The following is a 23,754-nucleotide window of genomic DNA, read 5'->3' on the forward strand; positions in this document are numbered from 1 at the left end:
GAAAGAAAACAGGAAGCTGTTAAGGAGTTAAATATTATGTAATGTATCTAAAAGCAACTGAGTGTGACAACTAAAAATTTTGCCATCAGACAAATTACTAAGACCTGGTGGGATGAGGTAGCTATAGGTCAGGGGAACACTGACATTTGTAAAAGGCCCATATATCAGGTGCAACATATCTGTTATCTTAATCCTCACCTGATTCTCTGAAATGGCTATGACTATCTCCTTTTCAGCTGAAGAGGCAGTCTCCAGGAATGAAGTCATCTGTCCCTAGATAATATTGTTCGTAAGTGCTGAGACTGACTCCAAAACTAGGTCTCTTCTGCCCCTCCAACCCACTCTCTTCCCACCATCTCAAACTGTCAGGAGGATAAAGGTGAAAAATCATTACACACTGGTTCTTCAGATTTAAAACAACATCATATTCTGGAAGAAACAAACCAACCAACTACAGCTTATAGTTGTGAGGCCCATTTAAAGATGCATTTTGTCAGTGACAGTGTCTCAGAATAGATTTCTGCAGTTGGCCAAGCAAAGGAAAGGTGGGGAGATTAGAGAGAGGTGCTTCTTCCTGGGCCTTGTAGCACAGAACATCTGCAGGAGAGCAGCCAGGCCAGGCCTGGAGCAACCCCCAGGTCCCCCCTGTGTTTCCCAAAAAGAGCATGGAGCCTAAGCTGTAGACCTTTCCCCCTCACCTGGGCTAAATAACTCACTGCACCCCTTCCCCCCTGTCCACTCTGGAAATTCTTTGCTGCTTTCCTCCCAACCTGTTTTCAATTTGCTCTTGTGGCTGGCTTTGACTGTGACCTCAACTCAATCAGAAGTGAGAGGGTGAGGGGGGAAAGAGAGAGAGAGGGAAAACAAGGACGAGGATGGTGGGACTGCTGAAAGGGGGAGAGAGAGAGAATTTTTCTAAAGGGTGAGGCCTTTAGAAAAATTGCTCGGTGCTTTGTTGGGTTGGTTCCAAAGCTGCGGCAAAATCATGAACCTTTTCTGCAGAGTAGAATGAGAGTGAGGCTCAGGTCTGAGTGGGTAAAGAGACGTGTGGGGGTCTGGCCCCAGCCCACTCAGGTTACAGCCCCAGAAGAGCCATAATGGGGAACAGGCACATTCCTGTATAGCGACTCCCAACTTCCTATCTGTTTTTAAGGAAAGAAAAACAGAAAAAGAATGTTAGAGCCTTGGATAGGCTTAGGTGAGGGCAGCAGCCTGGCTTCTAGGGAAGTTCTACCAGGAGGCCACAGCATTGTACTAGGGAAGGGGGACAGAGGCCTCCTAGGTGGAGTGGCCTAGTGGAAGCCATGTGGAGCTCAGATGAGAGGAGCTGGGCTTGATTCTGACTCTCTCCCCAAGTAGCTACAAATCCTTGAATTCAGTTATGGCATTCCTGAGCCTCTGTATTTCTATCAGAGAATGTGGTGCGGTTTGGGGATTCTAACATTTTAAGCAATAAAACTTTAAAACTAAGGTTTTGTAAAGAATGTTTTTAAAATGAAGAAAAACGTGGACCATTAGTAACAAAAATGGATCAAACCAGAGTTGATCTCATTGGAGAGAGGTTAGTTTGGGTGTGGGAGAGACCAGCCCCTGCCTCTCCCGTATTAATGTTTATTGTTAGCCCTGGAGTTCTATATACTGTATTTTTAATTTGCCAACCGCTGTTGGGATATATGACATTTTGGAAACTTTTTGAACCCCTGCCTCTTTAGGACTTTGTATCTTTCTCAGAAATTCTAGAGTTAAGAAGGTGGCAAGGGGAAACCTGGCACCTGGCACAGCTTCTGGTGCAGAGTAATGTCCAGTGACTACAAATCTATTACATTCACATGGAACAAAATGGCAGAAATTGAAGAAGAAGGGCTCCTGTGTTAGCTCTGAAAGCGCCTCACTTCTCAGCAATTTTATCTCATAGGCTGGATGATATGAATTGCCTTGTAGACTGCAGGAATCAAGACAACATGTCTTTGTCTGCCGTCTACCTCTGGTGCTGTGTATGGCTGTGGCATGCCACTGTCCTCTGATCATCAGTTTTGTCACCTGTGGTGGGAGAAGTTTAGATGAATGAAAGTCTTTTAAGAGTAATTACTCTTTTATGATGATAAGAATAAGATCAAGTAGAACAAAAATAGTTAATATATGCTTTGAAATCTTACTATGTGCTGGACATTTTGCTAATTGATTTGTATACAAGTATTTTATGTGTAATATTTACAACAACCCTACAAATTAGATACTATTATTATTATCCCCATTTTACAAATGAGAAACTAGATGTAAAGAGTTAAGGAACTTGTCCAAGGTAAGCAGTAAGTGGGGGTTTACCAAAATTAAGGGCTAGGCAGTGTAAACTTAAGAGCCCCAGCTCCTAACCCCTGCACTATATCATTGTTCCTTCAATGGTACCACTGCCAGACATGGAATGTGGTATATTGTGGAGTTACAATGCACGCATTGAAATGCACTGATTTGCATTTGTGAATAGAGAAATCCCAGGCCTTTCTCAGTACCCACCTCTGCTAAGGTGAGGGAGAGCGCTGAGGGGTTACTTCAGTCACCTGTCTCCATCTAAATTGCATTTAAACCTTCTGAAATAGACTACAATCCATCTTGCAATTTACTTTCTAGGTTTGCGCTTGTATTTGACAACCCTTCCTGTTGGCAAATTACAAACTGTAGAAAGTCAGGGTCCATTTCTTTTATTGTCCCAAACCCAAGAGAGTGGCATGAATTCAAGTGTGAATTGAATAACATTAAGAAATCTCTCTTTCTAACACTACTATCATTTTCCAACTTTCTCTAGGAGGCAGCATAGTATTAAAAGAAAAGACATGGCTTTGGAATGAGAAGGATAGGGGTTCAAATCTCAGCTCTGTGCTTTCGAACTTTGTAATTTTAACCTCAGCTTTACCACAGATATGATAAAATCTAACTTGTTAGGTCACTTTGAGGATTAAATGGGGGGGGAAGAAAAGTATGTACTAAATATTAGTTACCCTCCTTGTAACAGTTTTCATCTGAAGGGCATTATGTCTATGCAGTCTAAACAAGAATTGGATGCTGAATATCCACATAATGACCTTGACAAGACCAATGATACTCCACGTTATCCAATTCCTTCACTTGATTAAACCTATGTCTTAACATTCTTTAGAACTTAGAACTGTGCTAATCTTACTGACCTGACATGTATATGGGGCTTTTATCCATGGTCTAAATTATTCTAAAATTTATGGCGTATCTGGAAAGCTGTGCCCATTTGAAAATGAATGTCAGTCATCTTTCGCTTCAAGGCTGTTAATTAATACAGGCCACAAGTATACTGAATTCCTTCATGAAGAGCCAGCTCTTCTCAATGGCTATCTGGAAACATATTGAAAAGCAGAGAGATGTAGATCCAAGCTCAAAGAAAACGAATACAAGCCGCGAGACTTAGAATCCCAAGAACCCAAATGAAACAAGACCCTCATGCCATCCAGTGAATAATCCCACGTCTCTCGCTCTCTCTTAACTTTCCACACTATACATTGCTCTGCTTTTATATTTGTTAGAATGAAGATATTATTGGTTTAGTATTGTACTAGGTGAAGCTCACATAAGAGGCATACAGAGGAAACATGGGATGTCAAAATTTGTGATGAATGAAAGTTTCATTCACCTCTTCGTTTTCCATCAAAACCCCTGGTTCTAGGCATTTTTGTTTCTTTCTAGACTCTTGCCTTTACTTTCTAGGCTCTAAACCCATAAGAGAACTATCAAACCCCTTGTGACAAAAAGGAAAACTGAGGCATGAGAGATTTAAAGACTCTCAACCAAAGGTGGAAATAATATTCAATCCCAGGTCTGCTTTGCAGTAGCCACTGAAATTGCATGTTGCTGTTGTTGACATCAGCCTGATTTAGACACTTGTTCCTGAATCTACATGTCAATTCTGTGAACTGGTATGTTGTCTTTTAAAAAAATGAAAAACAAAAACCAGTAGCCATCTGTTCAGCGGAATCCCAGGGCCATCCAAGCAATTCACCAGACAAGTATTACAAGATTGACTTGTCAGGCTAAGTATGAAGCATTTTATTTTTATACTGTGCTTCTTTAGGGTTAAAACTTTTCCTTGAAAGACCAACAGGAAGTGATCTGTACATCCTACCCAGCCAGTTCTATGACAAAGGAGCCCCACAGGGCTTTTCTGAGTCCAGGTCTTTTCGGACACTTGGCCAACATTCTCTACGGTTTCCTTATATTGGCTTATCCTTAATCCCAAGTAGAGAAGAGAATATAATTGAACCAGCATCCTCCTCTTGTTCATTACTGAGGCTATATGTGAATGGAGAATCTGAGGAAGTCTACATCAGGCATAGTGGGAACAAGAAACAACAGTTGGGAGGCCTTCTATAATTTCACACCTCGCACGTCAGCTTTGCTCCCAAATCATCCAATTTTAGAATTGGAAGGGAACTAAAAGGCGATTTAGTCTGGCTCGTTTACTTTATTTTTTTTTTAAGTAATTTTTTATTGATTTTTTTCTTGTTACAAAAGCAATTTATGTTTATTGAAGATAATTTTAAAAAGAGATAAGCAAAAATAAAATAGAAAAAGTGCTTGTTATCTCACCCTCCAGACAGAGCCACTATTAAGCATTGCTTTATCTTCTGCCTTCTGTTTTTAAAGACATGTATGTATGGAATTTTTGCAAAATTGGATTATTCTGTAATAGCATAAACTGTTTTTTAACTTCACAAAATGTCTCAAATAACCTTTCATAAACTTCATATTCTTCCATAAATTATTTTTAATGGCTATAAAACATCTCATTGCATCATTGAACTACAACAGAGATAGCCGTTTCTATATTATTGAACATTTGTTTCTAAATTTTTGCTAGTTCATAAATAGTACTACAATATTTGTCTTTGTAACTTTTTCCTTTTGATGGGGGTTGTTCTTAAAACTCCATCTTTCTGGGCCAGACGTGGTGGCTCATGTCTAATCCCAGCACTCTGCAAGGCCAAGGCGGGTGGGCTGCTTGAGCTCAGGAGTTCTAGACCAGCCTGAGCAAGAGCAAGACCCTGTCTCTACTAAAAATAGAAAAATTAGCTGGGCAATGTGAAGGGCACCTATCATCTCAGCTGCTTGGGAGACTGAGGTAAGAGGATTGCTCTAACCCAAGAGTTTGAGGTTGCTATGAGCTACGATGATGCCACGATACTCTATCCAGGGCAATAGAGTGAGACTTTGTTTCAAAAACAAAACAAAGCAAGAAAAAAACCCTCAATTTTTCTGCCCATCTCTGTTTTTATTGCATTTTTTCTAGAATCTTAATAGTGATTCTAGCATCTTCATGTTACAGAGGAGGAACCTAACGCGCAGAGATGGGAATGGAGTTGCCCAAAGCTATAGTAGTTTAGCAGAACTAAGACTAGATTACAGATATTCAGTTATCCTTTGTAGTCTTTTTCACTTTCTCATCTTGCTTGTTTGTTCTCTTTTTAATACATTTTAGCTGCTTCCTAAAATTCAGTGATTTGACTGACTTTTAGAAACCGTGGAGTTGGGGGACCACAAGTATGCAGAATTTATTCTACCACTGTTCTGTCCTGACCCATGACCTTCATCATTAATCAATGCTAGAACTCTTTCTCCCTTAACTTTGTTAGGTCTCTGTCCTCAACATAGCACTCCATGAATCCAGTACAGTGCATAATAAAGGCCATTTTCTGTGAAAACTATTTCATATCCTTTGTGCAACTCTTTCATCATACAAAGAATAAAAACACAATTCTAAGAAAGGGGACCTTTGTTTAAAGCTGTCAGGGACTGACCCCATGGATGGTTTGTTTTTGCATGTTCTGTTGTCCTGCATAAACCCCTTCAGTGGGATGGGTCAGTCCCTGATCCTTCCATTGGTATACAACTGGGAGTTATTGTTGGTGACAAGAATGGAAGAGGTTACTCTGGACAGAAAGAAAGCATAATCCTCTTGTTACTTTTTCATGCATTTTTTTTATTGCACAGTAATTTACTTTATTTGAGCCTTGCTACAGTCTTATAAAGGTAGGTATTAACATTCTCACTTTACAGGTGAAAAAATTTACACATAAATTTGAACAAAGAGTCATCAAATGTATGTATTAATCTAAGTCATTTTTATATCTTATGTTCTTTTTTTTTCTCTGTCCTATAATCTTCCTGATAATGGCATCCAAACATTTCATAGGTTTGGATGATAGCAAGAATGCTCACCGAGGCCTGATCTGGGGAGCTCATGTTTCTGTGTCTCCTTCCAGGAGAATTCCTGAGTTTTGCTGATGACTTACTCTCTGGCCTGGGCACATCCTGCGTGGCAGCTGGTCGAAGCCATGGAGAGGTCCCTGAAGTCAGTATCTACTCGGTCATCTTCAAGTGTCTGGAGCCTGATGGTCTCTACAAGTAAGATGTGTGGGTGTACGGGGAGCATGAAGCAGGCACGATGGTTTTAAGCTACCAGGAAAGGGATGAGGCATTCTATCCAGGCAAGCCAAATGTTCCATTGACCAGCCGACATGAGCACCTTGAGATTCTGAGGCTTAGAAGTGTCCATTTGAGAAATAGAACTGCACGAGTCACAGAACATCCAGGATTAGTGCTGAAGGGTCCAGGGAGGCCAGAAATTCAAAACCATTCCTTCTACTGATGGAGAATCTTCAGCCCAGAGACTGAAAGTGTCTTACTCAAGATCATAGAGAAAGTTATCAAGGAGAGCAGCTGTTTCCTCTAAAACATTACATTGCCACCTCTGAGATATCTACATACATATGTACACTTACACATACATATATACACACACAGTGAGCTATCCATATATGTATATACCGAGATATCCTAATATATGTAAATTTTTATTGATAGACTGAGCCAGTCTCTGAGAAACTTGTGCCATTACCACACCTTTGTAGAATACATTAGAGTCACTGATTTCACAATTCTGGGGGTGCAAGAGGAAGTCACTCTGAGATTTATTTGTTAGTCTTGGAAAAGAAAAGGAGCTCATTTTTTGTTTCAGTTTTTTTTTCTTCCCACCTCAATAAGTGTTGCTACATCTGGATACAACCATCATAAGTTCCAACACAAAATTACAGAGACCAGTTCTCTTCATGTACCTTAATTATGAAATCATAGGTCACCTCCTTTATCGACCTGGAAAGCTGAAGTTCCAACTGATATATTTGTTCACTTGGTGATTGATTCACTCATCTGCACATGCATCCATTAACCCAAATACTCATCCATTCTCCATTCATTGCTCCTTCTCACCTTTCCCTCTGTCCATATATCCCTCCATTCATTTATCCATATATGTATCCATCCATCCGTCCATCTGTTCATGAGCGCTTAAATCCCTTCATTTCATTCACTTATTTATTCATCAGTTACTTTGTTCATTCACATATTTATTCACTTATTCATAACTCATTTCTCTATTCAGCAGACAACTTCAGAGGATTTCCTGTGTTTTGGTACTGTGCTAAAGACTGCAGGTGTGGATGTGACTAAGGCAGTGGTCCTATTTTCAGATAACTTATAACCTGATGATTGTATGAAAGGCCACAGACTATGCATTCAAATCTAGCTTTGATGTTCTTAGCTATGTGACTTTAGATAAGTTGCTTTACCTCTGTAAGCCTCAGTTTCAACCTTTGTGAAACAGAAATAATAAACCCAGCTTGCAGAGTTGTGTAAGAAAAATTAAACAAGAAACACCCTAGCACAGTATATACTAAGTGCTCAAGGCCAGCGCAGCAGCTCACGCCTATAATTCAGCACTCTGGGAAGCCAAAGTGGCTGGATTGCTTGACCTCAGGAATTTAAGATCAGCCTGAGCAAGAGCAAGAGTCTGTCTCTACTAAAAGTAGAAAACTAGCCTGGCATCATAGCTGGCACCTGTAGTCACAGATACTCAGAAAGCTGAGGCAAGAGGATTGCTTGAGCCCAGGAGATTGAGGTTGCTGTGAGCTGTGATGATGTCACGTCACTCTACCCAGGGCAACAGAGTAAGACTCTGTCTCAAAAAATGAACAAACCAAAAAAATGTAGGTGCTGAATAAATATTAGTCCTTCCACAACCTGTGACCCTCCATCACCTTTAAAACCCCTCTCTCTTTTTCACTACCTATCTGAAAACCCTGACTTTTTAAAAAAAGACTATTGTATTCTTTTGAATACTTGACATATTACATCTCCTTGGAATACCCAATACAGTGGTGTATAAACTCAGGAATATCACCCTAAGCTGAGAATTGGGCCTCCTGACCCAGGCTTGTCATTGACAGTCTTTGAGATGTTGGATCCCAAGCTTTATGGTAAATAACTTAGGGATAGTAAATGCCCTAGGAATAGAATCCACAGAGGAAAATAGGCTATCAGATGTCTTCCAATGGGACATCTTCGCAGAGGTGGTAGGATGTACCTCAAGCCTTAAGGGATGACCATGGTTCTGGCAGCAAGTGGTGGGATTAGGATGCAGACATGGGGAGATGACTCTATAGCCTCTTACTCAGTGAGGCTGACACCACTACCCTGAGGTCTGGGGTTACTGCATGTATGAAATACAGGCATGTGACTAGAATGGGAGCTAAAAATTATGATTGCATGAAGAAAGTGGCATCTTCTAAAGATTTCTTGGTGGCCGGCTTCTGGTTTCTCTGTTCCTCGTTAAGGATGGAGCCTGGAGGCAGAAAGCCTGGGCTCAAATCTTCTCCCCGCCCTTTCTCATCCATGTGACATTCAGTGAGTGCCTCACCACGCCCCTCCCTACACCCCAGGAAAATGTGAATACTACAGTGTCAGCTCACTGGGACCCCAGGAGGACTTGATGAGTTAAAGCAGAAAAGCTCACTGTTTGGTGATGAGCTCCACATAGGAATATGGGACTGTTAGCTGTTGTCACTGTTGCTGCTGTTGCCCTGTTATGGGTGACATCGTTGGAACTTGCTGTCAGTTGGGCTGGAATCCTACAAGCCCATTCTGTGCAGAGCAATGAAATGTTTTAGGGAACCCCTAAAGCAGCAAACACTGAGTTCTGACAAACCAACTGCTATCTTTTAATAGAGATGAACACTCACCCTCACCCCTTCTTTTTCTTACTGTCTGACACCCTCCCTCCCCCACCTTTTAAAGCAGGGAACATTCTTTTTCTTCTTCTGTCCTGGAAATGTGCTTGCCATGAGCTTGTCATTCCCTGACTCGGAATGCTTTTTAAAAAACCCTGTTTATTTATTTATTTATTCTGAGATGGATTTTATTAATGGCCCTGGGATCTGGGCCACTCTGACAAGAAACCAGGGTGTTGTTTGGAACGGTCTCTCATCCCACTGGCGGCTCTCCTCCCGTGAAGTCTGACCAACTCAGTCTGGAGTTTTGAAATAGTCCCAGTGTCAGTTCTTAGGGGTTCTCATTTTCTGCTGCTCGTTTATTACCAAAATTTGTTTTCTTCCTTTTGAGCCAGAAAGACCACGTGTGGAAAGAGCAGAGGCTTTGGGGGCAGGCCGGGCTGAGTGTGAATCCTGATTCTGTTCCGTACCTATCACCTGCTCTGGGACAAATCATTTTTCACCCCTCTCTGAGACAGTTTCTGCCCCCTGGAAAAGGAGGCTGGTAATTGTCCCTATCACATGGAGGTCTAGGGAAGAGGGTTGAGTTGAGAAACTCCACAAACCAAGATCACCCGAATGCCTGGCATGTAGGAGGCCTGCAGGAAGTGTTTGCTACTTTCCTCTTCCTGCGTCATTCCCCTGGACTCAGTCCCTAGCTATCAGTGTCTCTTTCTTCCAAAGACAACCCTGGAGGAGCTGGTCTTAGAAGCCAAATGGGGGTCCCATTAGCCATAGAAGGAATGACCATCCAGAATTCCTTGGGAAGAAATAAATAGAATGAAGGGAGAGGATACATCCAGAGGAGAGAGGGCTTGGAAAGAGCTGAGTTTTAGTTAAGCAAAACTGGCCCCAAACCAGCATCCATGCCTCTGGAAGGATTCAGGTGGAACACGAAGGAGTCTAGGTTCACTTCTGCCTGTGGGATCCTGGGCTGGACATTTCTGTTTTCTCCCTATTCTGTCATTTCAACCTCTTCAATTCAGCTTGAGCAAAGCTGTGGGGTTTGTTCTCATTCTTTGCCTCCTCTTCCTGGGCTCCCACCTATCTAGCATTTTCACGTCTTTTGCTTTTGTCTTTCCCTGCCTTACCTCTCTGCTGTCTTTTATTCCTTCTCTGCGTCAGTATTTTCTTAGGGCTTCCTGACTTTGTCTGTCTGCCATTCTCCCTATCATGGCTTCCTTTCCTTTCTGATTTGTCTCTCTCCTAATTTCAGTTTCTGTGAATATATCTCACCTCTCGGCTCTGTTTCTAACTTGAACTTTGGCCTCCTTTTCTCTCTCTCAGTCTTCCCTCCCCACCCCACCTAGAAAGGCAAATTGCTTTTACAGCCCCTCCATCCGTGTAACTTTACACAGAGTCACAGGGTGAGACCAACTGGGGGAGTGAAAGTCAAGGCTATTTTCTGTCCTAAGCTCACCCTGGTGTAACCAAACAGAAACATCAGCCTCTGTGCCCTGTTTAAATTGAATTTTCTTATTTGTTTCATTTGTTTTACTTTTGAATGAAAATAAACAAGAATAGCAGAGGGAGAGGGTCCCAAGAAGGTCTGACTGCAGGGCCAGCTCCTGTTCCCGTGGGTTACTGGAGGCCAAGGGTGACCCTGAGCAGGTGTCTCCACTCAGGGCCAATGGCTCAGGCCAGGCTGGGTAGCCACGGTCTCTGCCCTTGCCTGGATGGAGGCCCAGACACCCTTCTTGTAGCTGCTCTCCAATTTCCTACTACCCAAGGTTATTAGCCTCTGTCTTGTCTTGGCTGCCTTGCTTTTCTCTAATCATGGATGGCTGCCAAAGGGTCCACAGTAAACATGCCAGCAGCAGCCAGGCCTGATTCCTGGGGTGGGGGCTCATTCCCACACAGTCTGAGACTTGCCCCAGGCCCACCCTCACCTTCCTGGCTTCAGCTGTGTGGAAGGAATGGCAAGGGAGCCTGGGGACCCATAGCCAAGTGCCAACATCCATGGTGGGAATAGAGGCTTTTAGGGGAAGGAGCTTTCTTAGCAGGGGTGGGTAGGGTTGGGAGACTAGGAAAAAAACCAAGGCCCTGCTGAAAGGAAAAACAGAGCCTGAGGTCAGAATAATACTTTGTTGAGTATTCACTGTGCGCTGGGAACCGTGCTAAGGTACATGTGCATTGAGTCCTGGCCACAGCCCTAAGGATATTACAGGGGTATATATATCCTCTCCAATTTCACAAGTGGGAAAACTGGGGCTAGAGAGAGTAATCATGGTAGCTTAGGTCACATGACAAGAAGGCTGAGATTCTTACCCAACCTGCTTCTAAGCCCACCTTCCCCTCCTGTCCCTGATGTGCTATTCCTATCCTTGTCCACTCAAGTGAGTGCAGTTGTCAGAAGCACCTGCTGAGATGTGAGAGGAGGGGGCTTCTGATTGCTAGCAGCACTGTTTGTGATAGAAAAAACACCAGGCTTGGGAACTGCAGGACCCAGATCACAGACTATAGAATGGGGTGTGGGGGGTAGTTCACACCTTACTTTCTCATCCGTAAAATGGAAACAATCAATCCTACCTCCCCAGGTTGTTACAAAGATTAAACTACTGGATTGTAGATGGAAGAGGGCTTTGATCTTTTCATAAGGTGGTGTGTGTGCGTGCAAGGTCATCAGCACTGCTCTGTGTCTATTAAAGAGCAACAACGGGAAGGGTAATAGATATTTTGAATCTACGATTTCCGCTATCAGCCCACACACAAAATTTTAAATCAGGCTTTAGAAATCAGGTAGAGGTGGGTTTTTTCTTGCTTCCAGCACGGATCTACTGTGTGGCCTTGGGCAAGTTCTTCCACCCCTCAGGGTTTCTGTTTTTTTCATTTGTGAAATGGAATCATAATAGGACCCTTTTTATAGAGTTGGGGAGATATAATGAACAGAAACATGGAAAGGGCGCCAGTTAGAGCCGAGCGGTGGGGGAGTAACCACTGTGACCAGGATCTGAGATTACACACTTTACCTAAGCAGTTGGGTCAGGCTACCATTGTTCACAGCAGACACGATTGTTCACAGCACTTCATGGGAGATCAGGTTAAGACTCATCCCCCACACCAGCCCCTTTTCTCCTCACTCTCTAAGCAGCCTTGAGGTGTTCTTCCTTTGGCCATGATTAGTTTCTTATTCTCCTTCAGGTCTGTGATTCGATGTCACCTCCTTAGCGAGACCTTCCCTGACCACCCCATCTACCATAGATCCCGCCGGCCACATGCACAGACACACAAAGCTGTGATGATTTACAGTCTGTTTACTCACCGTTTTCTGTTTTCTCATTAGAAAGACACAAGAGCAGAGTCTGTGTCTGCCTTGTTCATTGTCTGTTCCTGGTACCTAAAACAGTGCCTGATACTGGTTAAGAATCTGGTAAATATTTGTTGAATGGTTTGATCAAATTTCAAAGTCAGGGTAGAAATCCTGTAGACACCAACTTCTCTCCTTCACTCACACATAATCTCCCTCTCACTTTCTTAGCAAATATTCAGGTGATACCCACTGTGTGCCAAATTGTGGTCCAGTACCGTATCTCTCCATCCATCTCTAGGCTTTTATGCCTTTTTTCCTTTCTTTCTCTCCCTCCTTTCCTTCCTTCCTTCTACCTGTGCCCATTAGCTTGCTTCCTTCCTTCCTTCCTTCCTTCCTTCCTTCCTTAAGACTTCTCATAAGTCTTGTCTAATTTAATCCTCAAACTACCATCTAAGAAGGTTGCTGTTATTTTCATCCAACAAATGAGGCAACGAAAGCCCAGAGAGGTTAGATCACTTGACCAAAGCCACAGAGCTAATAAACGGAGGCAGATTTGAACCCAGCCAAATTATCTGTAGTGCTTGAACTCAAAGTCACCATCCTACATTGTGAGAAGAATTGGAGATGTAGAAACATCAGGAGTCAGAAAATGGAAGTTGTGAAAAGGGACCTTGTTACAAAAACCCACACTCAGATGAGTTGGAAACAATATGGAAAACAAATTTTCATTTCTCACACCTAAAGCCACGTGGCTACGATTGAACCTCATCCCACGTCCTGTCCTCCTCCAGTTCCCACAGTGCCACACAAAAAGCTGAGTCCCAAGTTCATATGTGGACCCCTGCTCCTCCTAAGGGGATGGACTCCTGTTGTCATGTTTGAGACCTTGATTTTCATCTCTGAGCTGCTGATTGTTTCCCAGCATCTCCAGACTCCCATGTGTTTCTGCAGCAAATCCAGGCTCCTGGCCCAAAGATGCCTTTCCAATAGCCTGGGGTGCTTAGAGCCTTGGATGGAGCATTGCTAGGCTCCCTGCCACCCCAGGTCATCATCTCTCCCTCGGCACAGCCTGGGCAGTACATCGCAGAAGCCGCCAGGGCCACTGCCATGGATACTATAATTATATATTAGATGAAATCCCAGTGTTTCCTTCTATTTACATTCTTACCCTACCCTCTTTATTTCCTCTCTTTGTGCCAAGAATCAGCACGAAATTTACTGGAAACAGCATGACAGTCATCAGGAGACCTCTCGGGCTGGCTTTCAAAAGTGCTTTCCCATGTGATAGGTGGGGAGAAGCCTGAGGGCTGTCCTGCCTTTAGCCCTAGGTGGCTATGGGGCCCTGAGCTGATGGTTTCTACTTTGGAGGCCTCAGTTTCTCCATTTTTAGAGGATCTTTTCATGAATTCGAAGGTGGTGCATCTCAGGAGATGCTAGAAGCAAGGAGAGGGACCCCAGACCCCTGGTAATTGGGGAGGCCAGCATCTGGGTCCAGATGAATAAATTTCATTCAACTTAAGGCTAGATACTTCTGCCTTCTCTTAGGTTCAGTGACCCAATCTGTTCAGTGGGACCTGGACAGGACCTGGCTCCTCAGGAGTCTTTAAGCCCTTATGAGAAAGGAGATGTGCACAGGGAAACCTTCCATGCTGACCGGGGCCTGGGCTGCAGCCTCTGAACCACCACAAGTTGAGTCTGCGGCCCAAGGTTGATCCAGGACACACGAGGGAAAGAAGCCAAGAGGGGACTAACAGAGTTCCTGTCCTGCTCTTTTCTGGCTTTCTCTTTCTCACCATGAAATTTTCTCATTTTTTTTTCCTTTTCATTCTTCCGTTCTTCCCACCATCCATTATTCTCCCCTTTCTCCCTCCCTCCTTCTCTTCTCCATTCTTCCCTCCATCCCTTCCTCCTCCCTTCTTTCCTCTCTTCATTCTTCCTTCCCATCTGTCCTCCCTCCCTCCACCCATCCTCCCCCCACTCCCTCCTTCCATCTCTCCCTCTTTCTTTCCTTCCTTCCTCCTTCTCTCCCTTCACCCCCTCTCGTTTTCTTCTTTTGCCCATTTTTAAGTGGTTACTTTTTCCCCCTTCCCTTTCCCTCTCCTTCTTCTCTTTGCTTTCTTGGTCTCTCTGTGTCTTGCTTATGGGCACTGCCTTCCAGCGTCACTCTGCCTTTCTGTCCATCGGTCTCTGTATTTTTGTGTCTGTGTGTTCTTCTCTCTCTTTCTCCTTGGTCTCTTTCTCCTATTCTTAGCATTTCTGTCTTTCTCGCTCCCAGGGTCTCTCTTCTTCCATCCTCTGTGCGTTTTCTCTCCAAGTTCCTCCTTTCCCAGCCCATACCCCACGCTGCAGGCCTGAGAGCAAGGGACTGCACCTATTATCTGACTCTGGAGTGAGCAGCCAATTGGGTGTGGCCAAAGGTCCCAGAGCTCAGCAGGAGCTCAGGGCCTCTGATGCCCCTAAACTTGGGTGGAATATGAATTTTCCTCAGTTGTGGTGTCCAGTCCTTACTGGTCGGGAAACAGGGGTGAGGGCAGCAGCCTAAGACTCAATTCTGTCCACCATCAGGTTGCACTGACCTCTCCAAAGTGCACAGTGGGGGCGCATAGAGGGAAAGAGCTGTCCTCAAGCCAAAAGCAAATACAGCCATGGATCTTAAGCCAAGAGAGACTCATAGAGGAAAAATAACGCTGTTTTTCAGCCGACAGACAGCAAGACTCCTAAAGCCTGCTGGGGACTCACAGGCAGGCTGTTTCTTTCTTCACACTGCGTCAAGACCTCATCCAGGAATGGGATGCCAGCCAGGGTTCCAGAGGGACAGGGCACAGGCTACTCATGTAGCCTTATGGAGGGTGGGTGGCGGGGAGCTGAAGGCAGGAGAGCTGCTGGAGAGCTGGGCCTGAGTCCTGATCAGGGGAGCTGGATTTTATGCTGCAGGCAGTGGAGACTTTTGGATGGACAGGCTGTATTTTAGCCTGTGTTTTGTGGTGACCACTCCCACCCACCATGGTTCGGAGAATAGGCTATGTTGAATGGAGAGTCAGGGAGACCATTTGTTGTGGGCAAAAGGAGAAGAGTAGAGTCCTCACACATTTAGGGACCCAATGAGTGTTTCCCTAAGTGGAGAATGTGCTGGGCTAACATGGAGCAGCAAAGTCTCGGCTCAGTTCTGGAAACATCTGCGAACAGTTTCTTCCTGTTCTTCATGCTGACCGCAGTGCAGAATGTTCAGGAAAAGGACATGTTTATTGGCCATCTGCAAGGTGCCTCACACCAAGGTAGGAGCTCACATTCATCATGGTGAGACCGAGAAAGGACCAGGCTGTTCTATGACAGTCTGATGGGAACACCCAGGGATATGGGACCACCAAGGAAGCCCAGGCGATTCTGTGCTGCAAAACCTTCCAGAGGAAGTTAGAGCAAGGGTTGTGGAGGGTTGACCATGTCCGTGGAAAACCCATGTCTACCCAGAGCCTCAGAATGTGATCTTATTTGGAAATGATCTTTGTATTCAGGAAGGATGAAGGTGAGATGGTACTAGATTAGGCTAGTCCCTACATTCAATGACTAGTATCACTCTAAGAAGAGGCGAGGACACAGACATACAGAGAGAAGGCACGTGGAGATGGAGACAGAGACTGGAGGGCTACTATCCCAAGCCAAAGAACCTCTGGAGCTAATAAAAGCTGATGAAAAAAGAAAAAGAGCTGGAAGAGGTGAGGAAGGATCCTTCCTGAAAGCCTTCAGAGGGAGCACAGCTCTGCTGATGCCTTGATTTCAGACTTCTGGTCTCCAGAACACTGAGAGAATACATTTCTGTTGTTTTAAGCCATCAAGTTTGTGGTCATTTTTTATGATAGTCCCAAGAAACTGACAGAGGTAAAGAGGGTTTGAGACAGAGGATAGGTTGTAAGATGTCTGGGAGACCAGAGGCAGGGTAATAGAGCTGGAGAGTGCACCTGGACTGTGGAGAGCAAGGAGATCTCCCAGAATTGGGACTGCAGAGAGAGTCACTACCCACACTGTGGCTCCACGTGGAGTAAGGGAAGCTTCAAGGGAGAAAATGGGTGAATGGGCTTCATGGCTAGAGGGCAGAGTTGACTTGCAAGGAGACTGAGCACCAACTAAGCATCTGAACAATGCCTGGAGGAGAGGAAGCAGATCACTGAAAGCCCTAGAAATGATGTCACTGAGTAACACTGGAGTGGCCTAGAATGTTTTTTCAAGTTAACAAAAGACGCAGAAGAATGAACCCATCTGCCTTCAGCACTTGTAGAGTTGTGCAGAAGTCAGAGAGTACAGATGTGTTCACTGAATAGCAAGGACAGTGGTACAAGGCTCCAAGGGAGGCTGATTTCAGCTCACTATCAGCAAACATTCTCTCTCTGGTCCTCAGTGGGCTGGAAATGACAGCCCTCTCATAGGGGCAGTGGGGAGCTGTGGGGGAGAGCAGCTCTTTGCCATGTGTTTTTAGTGATCTCAATGGGTCAGTGTGGACAAATGCTTGATAATGGGAGCAGTGTTGACTGTTGAAAACTAGCAATGGAGCAGAAAATACTTAGCTCCAGCAACTTGTTACCATGTCAGAATGCTGACCTACTGCTGACAGATCTCCCAAGCCAGGAGGCTGAGGCAAGAGAATCGCTTAAGCCCAGGAGTTGGAGGTTGCTGTGAGCTGTGTGAGGCCACGGCACTCTACCGAGGGCCATAAAGTGAGACTCTGTCTCTAAAAAAAAAAAAAGAAAAGAAAAGAAAGACCTAATGAATACCTACTGGCAACAAATTTAAAGCCTGCTGAATAAACTAGTTTTTTAGGTTATAGCTAACCTATAGGTCATTAATTTGGGAATGCTAATCTAGGTCAGTTTTCTCAGTGGATAGGTGAGGAACCTGAGAGCTCAAGATACCCCATAGGCTTCATGGTCAAGACAGAGTTAAGATTAACACATAGGAATCCTGACTTCTGGACCATGTCTCTTACTAGTAGACTGTGACCATCACTTTCTACCTTAATGTCACCTTATTAAAGAGGAGACACAGAGACAGTTCAGCAGAGAGAGAGGGTCCTAGGGTAGGGTCACAAGCCCTGCACCTTTCTGATGTCAGTTCCTTTCTCATTACAATAAGGAAGTCAGATGGAGAAGTCTCTTCCCGCCCCGATTGTTTAGGACTCTAGGAGTGAACTCAGGCTGGAGACCAGGCTACCTAACTTCTTCCTGCTCCCATCATCTTGGTTGTAAGTCCATCACTGTACACTGAGGGCTGCCTCCCCATCTTCTAGCTGTGAAGGGGTCTATGAGCAGTCCTGAGGTCATCACAGGAAAGGTATGAGCAGACTGTAGGGGATAGCCAGTAATGATGTGTAGAGAGTCATAAGTGTGACAGAATCCAGACTTCTGGCATATTTTTTTTTTTCTGTTTTGTTCTCCATTCCCCCAGAAAAGATTCTCCCATCAACCAACAGCCTTATTCTCCCTTCATATTTGAATCACAGTATAGTAAATCTTGAGACCACAAACGTCATTGATCTATCTGAACCATCTTCTTTTGTGGGAAAATCTAAAGCCCAGGAAAGGACTGAGGCCTGCCCTAGGTCACTCAGAAAGCCAATGTCAGAGGTGGGCTGGACCAGGGCTCATCTCCTCCACTACAACCCTGTTGTTCTCTCTTTGTCTGAGAGACAAAAAGCATGAGGTTTTGAGTCAGATGTCCTGAGATCATTTCAGAATTTAGACAGTTTCTGGATATACAAGATGCTTTTTCTCCCTGAGTATAAATTTCCATACCCATATGGTGGGGGTATTGCTATTTTCTGTATTAGAACCGTGTTATTTGAAGGCAAATACAGAATGGTTAATACGTGCAGGGCTCTCAGGAATAGGGTGTCAATCACAATATCAAGTACATACCAAGTACATGCAAGATCTTTCTTTAGTAGGTCTGCATCTACTAAATGAAGGAGTGGCAGGGAGGGGGCTCAGGCTTAGCTAACTGCCCCGCTCACCATACAGTTGCTCATATCTCTGTGTTGTCCTTGAGCATCAACCAGGAGCCCTTTGGACATGAGATATGAGTAATTTGTGGTCATTTTCCTCAAACATCTAGCATAGCAAGAGATTCCTTCCCTCTCTTTCTTTCATTCTACTGTTGTTTGAACCTATTCTAATACAGTTATCATTGCCAAAGAGAACCAAGACTACCAGCAATCTAAGAATAGAACAAGTTTTAGAAATCATGTTTTAGGTGCCTGTGAATGTCTAACATATGGCTTGTCACTTAGTAGGTATTTAATTCAGCAAACACCTAAGATCAGTAATAGTAATTTCAGATTAATTGGATGGAGTCAGTCCTTCATATAAACCATTCTAGCTACCATGTATTAGCCAGGAACATAGCAATGATGTGGTTCTTGCCTGCCAGTACATCGTGGATCATGTATTGAACTCTATCTACTACATGCCAGGAGTTATACTAAGGTCCTTAAGTTGACTAACTTTTTGTGCATTAACAATATGGTATCCTTTAAGAGAGGCACTATGTATATTTCTCCCCATTTTGTAGATAAGGAAATGAAGATAGCTTAATGACTTCCCTAAGCTGATTAATAAATGAACCATGATTCTAGCACACGCTATCTGGCTCTGAGTCCACACTGGCGCATGTTTATACGTTCTTCTCTTAGGCAGTGACTAAGCTGGAATTTGAAGTCTTATAGCTGAGATTGAAAGAGCTTTGCCCAGTGTTGGAGACAAACTTGAGAGCAGCTAAATATTCTGGGGGTAGAGGGTAATTTGCCCCCAAATAAAGGCATGGGAGTTCTGATGGCCAGAATGGCTTGGGGGAGATCAGGGTCTGAAAAAATGGATAGCATTGAACATATAGAATTGGGGAAATCATTGCCTCATAGGCAGAGGGAGTAGCTGAAGGCAAGAAGGTGGGAAATTGGAGAGGCAGTGAAAAGTTCAAGACAGTTGAAATTGAAGGTATATAAGACAGGCTTTGTAATGTGGACTAAGGAGCTGGGGGTGGGGAGCAGCAGTAATAAGGCCACATTTGGGTTTTAGAAAGCTCTGTGGTGTATAGCTTAGGGTAGGAGACCATAAAGGCAGGGAGACTAGTTAGGGATGCCTTATAATCTTTCTGGTAGGAGAGAATGGATCTGGAATTAGAACAATGGAAGGGGATGGAGAGGAGACAGATGGTAGGAGTCACTGTGCGAGGTTGATTCACTCCCAGTTTTCTCTGAGCGTCTATCAAAGGGCAACCAATAAGAACCCCAGTGAGAAAAGAGAGCCTGATATTGAAATTTTACAATCTGAGTTCAAATCCCGACTCTACTGGTTTGTAGTGGTTCTATTACCTTTGAAAAATTGCCTAGCCTTGGAGACCAAGCCTTTGCCTGTGTCCAAAAAGTGGGAGCACTAAGTTCTATTTCATGAAGTACATGTTGGAATCTAAATAAAATATCCTATATGTCAATTTCTGGTGCCTAGTAGGCCCTTTATTTTTGTGAGTTTCCTCCCTTCCTGCCCTTTCTGTTTGTTTCACCTTACTGCACGCAGGAAGCATTCATAATTCTTTCACTCTCTCTCCACTGCCCAACTTCACTCTCTTGGTCTCTTTTTCCCCAGGATGCCAGAAATGAAATAACATTCTTTGCATGTTTGTTCTAAAGCTCCTGGCAGCCTTCCCGAAGACCCCTGGCTGGGTCAGGACTGATTTGCATTAGCATGTGTGAGGCCAGCAAGAAGGGGAGGGAGAGGCCCTGTTTTCAGGGAGTTTCATCAGGCAACCCTGCCAGAAAACGGAGAAGTTACTATTTCTTTCTGGGAAACATTCACAGATTAAAACAAGCAAGGAAGGCCGGGGCGCTGTCTTGCTTGTGGAGAAGTTGTGGGTGGGTGAGCTGCCTGTCTGACTCCCATGACTGTATCCAACTCCTCTCACCCTTATCAAAGCCTGTCCCCAGCACAGCAATCTCTTCTCCAAGGTGTGTAGTAATTTAATACCATTAACCAGATCTTTCCGAATCATATCTGTGGCCTGTAACAGGGAGGGGAGAGGGGACAGAGTACAGAAGAAACTCAGAAGCTGTAGGATAAATAAATAGCAATTTTGCTGGCTTCTAAATGGATATTAAATCAACAAAAACATCTTTTTAAAAAGGCAGAGGAAACCCCAGAGATTTTTTTATTTGCTTATTTTTGCTTTAATCTTATGAATTTTTGAATAATATGTTGTCTTGGACTGGCAACTTTCTTCCAGGAATCTCAATGCTCTTGTCAAAATGTAGATAACCAATGGCAGGTCAGGGGAAGTCCCTTCGAAGTGTCTCAAGAATACCACTGGTATCATGAAATGAGCCAATTTTAGAGGCAAGGATTATAACATTTACACAGAGGCAAACCACATTTCTGGTGCTTTATTGGACAACCTCCCACAATTTCTCCCTTTTTCAGACAAGACTTTTGCTTTCTCGTTCATGATAATATCTATGTAAATACTTTGGACTGCACATAAAGAATCAATGATACAAATAGCTATTATTTAAAGAGTGTTTTTGACATTCCAGGCATTGTTCTAAATGACCTCCAAAAGTTAATTCAACCATTCTTCTCAATGGGAACAATATTTTCTTTATTTTATATGCAAGAAAACCAAAGCCCAGAGAAGTAAAGAAATTTGTCAAAATAACACTGCACTTTAGTAGCAGAGCCAAGGTTTGAACTCAGACAATTCAGCTCCAAAGCCTAAGTTCTGAATCATCAACTGATCTATCCTCCCCGGAAATAAGACTCGAATTTACTGAGCCTACTGTACACCAGGGTGTGTGCTCTTACCCAGTGCTGGAGCTTGGCACATGGTGCTGCTCTTCTCTTGGTTAACACCTACTAACCCTTCAGTTCTCCACCTAAGTGTTGCTTCTTCAGAGCAGCATCATATCGCTTCTCTGCCTTTTGGCTAAGATCAAGTGCAGAGCAGCATCCCCAGAACCCATAATCAATCTAAATTCAGTTCTTCACCCGTTTCTTTTATTGTGGCTCTCAAACATTGCAATATGTATTACATGCCTATTATTGCCTCCTATTAGACTTGACAATTTATCTAGTAAAATCGGTATCTGTTTTGTTTATCTGTGTGTTCTCAATTGCATACACACAGGAGACCCTCAATAAATATGTGTCATATACGTAAGTGAGCGCATGTAATATTACATTTAAACGTACCTAGAATTATCAGGCAGGTACTTTTTAACCTCACTTTAGAGAGAAGGAAATAAAGGCTCACGGAGGTTCCATAAATTGGTCAACCTCACTGAGGGAATAAGCCAGCAGAACTAGCATTTGAAAGCAGGTCTTTTTTGATCCAGAGCTTATGCTCTGACCTTCTGTCACTAAACCCTAGGAGGGGTACATAGAGGAATGGGACACACTGTTTGCTCTTGAGAGTTCTGTATACTACTGGACAGCCAGATGTGCACAGAAAGCACCGTTCTGCAGTGAAAACTAATGAACTGGTTCTATAACATAAAGATATGGGCTGTGGAAAATAAGATTGAGAGAGCAAGGAATAGCCTTCTCCACCTGCCTTTATTTATCCAATGCACATTTCTTCTCTGAGGGTATGCTCACATGTGACATCCTCCCTAGTCACATCAACATTTATTTATTCCATTACTTTTGGACGTCTTCCTCTTTATAAGACTCTGCACTACATTCTTGGGATTGAGAGATGAACAAAACATCTCTGTTACACGTACTCATGATAAAATGTGGTTAATGATATCAAAGTTCTGAGGAGTGAATCCCTCTCAGCCCAGTGACGGCTGTTCAGAAAGGGTGACATTTTGGTTGAGTTTTAAAGGATGATCAGAGTCAGTGAGATGAAGATAGGAAGTGAAGGGTAAATGGTTTTCCAGGCAGAGGAGGTCATCTGTGCAGAGTTGTCCAGGAGCAAGACAACCTGGCAAGTTTTCAATGTGTACTCACATCATCTTTGTGCAAGGGAACAAATTTGGGTGGTGAGTATTTACCAGCAGGGGCTAGTAGGGCTCACATCATGAAGCAGCTTTGCTGCTAACCTAAAAAGTGTGGAATTTATCTTGAGAGCAGAGGGAGTTGGTAAGGATTTTGAGTCAGCTGCTTAGAGGACATTGTCAGGAAAATTGTTACTTAGGAAAATCTCTGTGGCTGGTAATAGGTTAGAGGTGGGATAGAACTGTGGGGAGCAAATTGGGAACTATTTCCAAGGTCTCTGTGAGAGGCAATGAGGTCTAATGTTGTCAAGAATTAGAACAGTGGTTCTCAACCTTCCTAATGCCACGACCCTTTAATACAGTTTGTCATATTGTGGTGACACCCAAACATAAAATTATTTTCATTGCCACTTCATAACTGTAATTTTGCTACTGTTATGAATCATAATGTAAATATCTGATATACAGGATGTATTTAGGTGACCCCTGTGAAAGGGTCATTCCACCCCCAAAGTGGTCGCGACCCACAGATTGAGTATCCCTGAATTAGAAGAAAAGGGACACATTAAAAGCCTACAGCCACTGATGAACAGGATGAGAAATGGTGGAGGATGAGCCAAAGACAAGTGGAGAGTTTATCCTGCCTGATGCTTGTTAGTGAGAACTCCGCTTCAATCCCTTGCTTCTCAGGCTGGCACAAGGTACAGCAGTACTGGGGATGACCAGGAAACGTTTTCCAAACACCTAGTATGTACTGTAACCGCCCTCTGGGGATCAAAAGTAAGTAAGCCCATTTGAGTTGGCAAAGGTCCCTACTTTTTCCTTTCTACTTTTAATGGGTATTCGGCTTCATCTCTTTCTGAATCAGAGAAAAATGTCCTTGCAAGTGCCACTGCCATGTGAGGGGCTATTGGTGTTGAAAGACTGAGTTGTGATTCCCCGTGCTGGTTAGGGTAATAGCTAAGAAGGGATCAATGATGATGGTGTCATTCATAGCTTTATGTCCTCAGTCCTAACACTCGGAGGATGGAGCAATTAATCCTTTTGAACTGATCTGGGTCTTCCCCAGAGCCTAGCAATTTGCTCTGAACCAGACAGAAAGAGCTCGCCTCCAAGCTGAACTACAGAGCCAAGCAGAGGAGTGGCCAGTCCTCTTTCTGGGACAAGAGTCCATTACTGTCCTGTGAATAGTAACTATCTACGCCACCATGTCTTGAGAACTTAGAAATGCCCCATGATGTTAAGTGTATGATTGGACAACATTATCTTGTTTAATCTTCACAATGACTTTCTAAAGGATGCTTATATCTGAATTCAGACTCTTGGATGCAAGTGACAGGAACTCACATCAAACTTGCTTATGGCAAAATAGAATTTGTCTGCTTATATAACAAGTCCAACAGGTG

General features: G+C 43.7%; 1 protein-coding gene across 4 annotated transcripts in view; it reads left to right on the forward strand.

The window, feature by feature from the left end:
- The window catches only part of ASTN2 (astrotactin 2), a 990,319-nt gene that overhangs the window by 925,868 nt on the left and 40,697 nt on the right, over positions 1–23,754 (forward strand). For 3 of the 4 annotated variants that reach the window (XM_053566512.1, XM_053566522.1, XM_053566529.1), the window contains one exon: positions 6,285–6,426. In XM_053566512.1, coding sequence (XP_053422487.1) covers positions 6,285–6,426 — 142 coding nt within the window. Of the gene's footprint in view, positions 1–6,284; positions 6,427–23,754 lie in introns of those variants that run through there. The other variant, XM_053566534.1, reaches the window with a different exon arrangement.

The sequence above is a fragment of the Nycticebus coucang genome, chromosome 2, assembly GCF_027406575.1.
Source record: "Nycticebus coucang isolate mNycCou1 chromosome 2, mNycCou1.pri, whole genome shotgun sequence".
Lineage (NCBI taxonomy): Eukaryota > Metazoa > Chordata > Mammalia > Primates > Lorisidae > Nycticebus > Nycticebus coucang.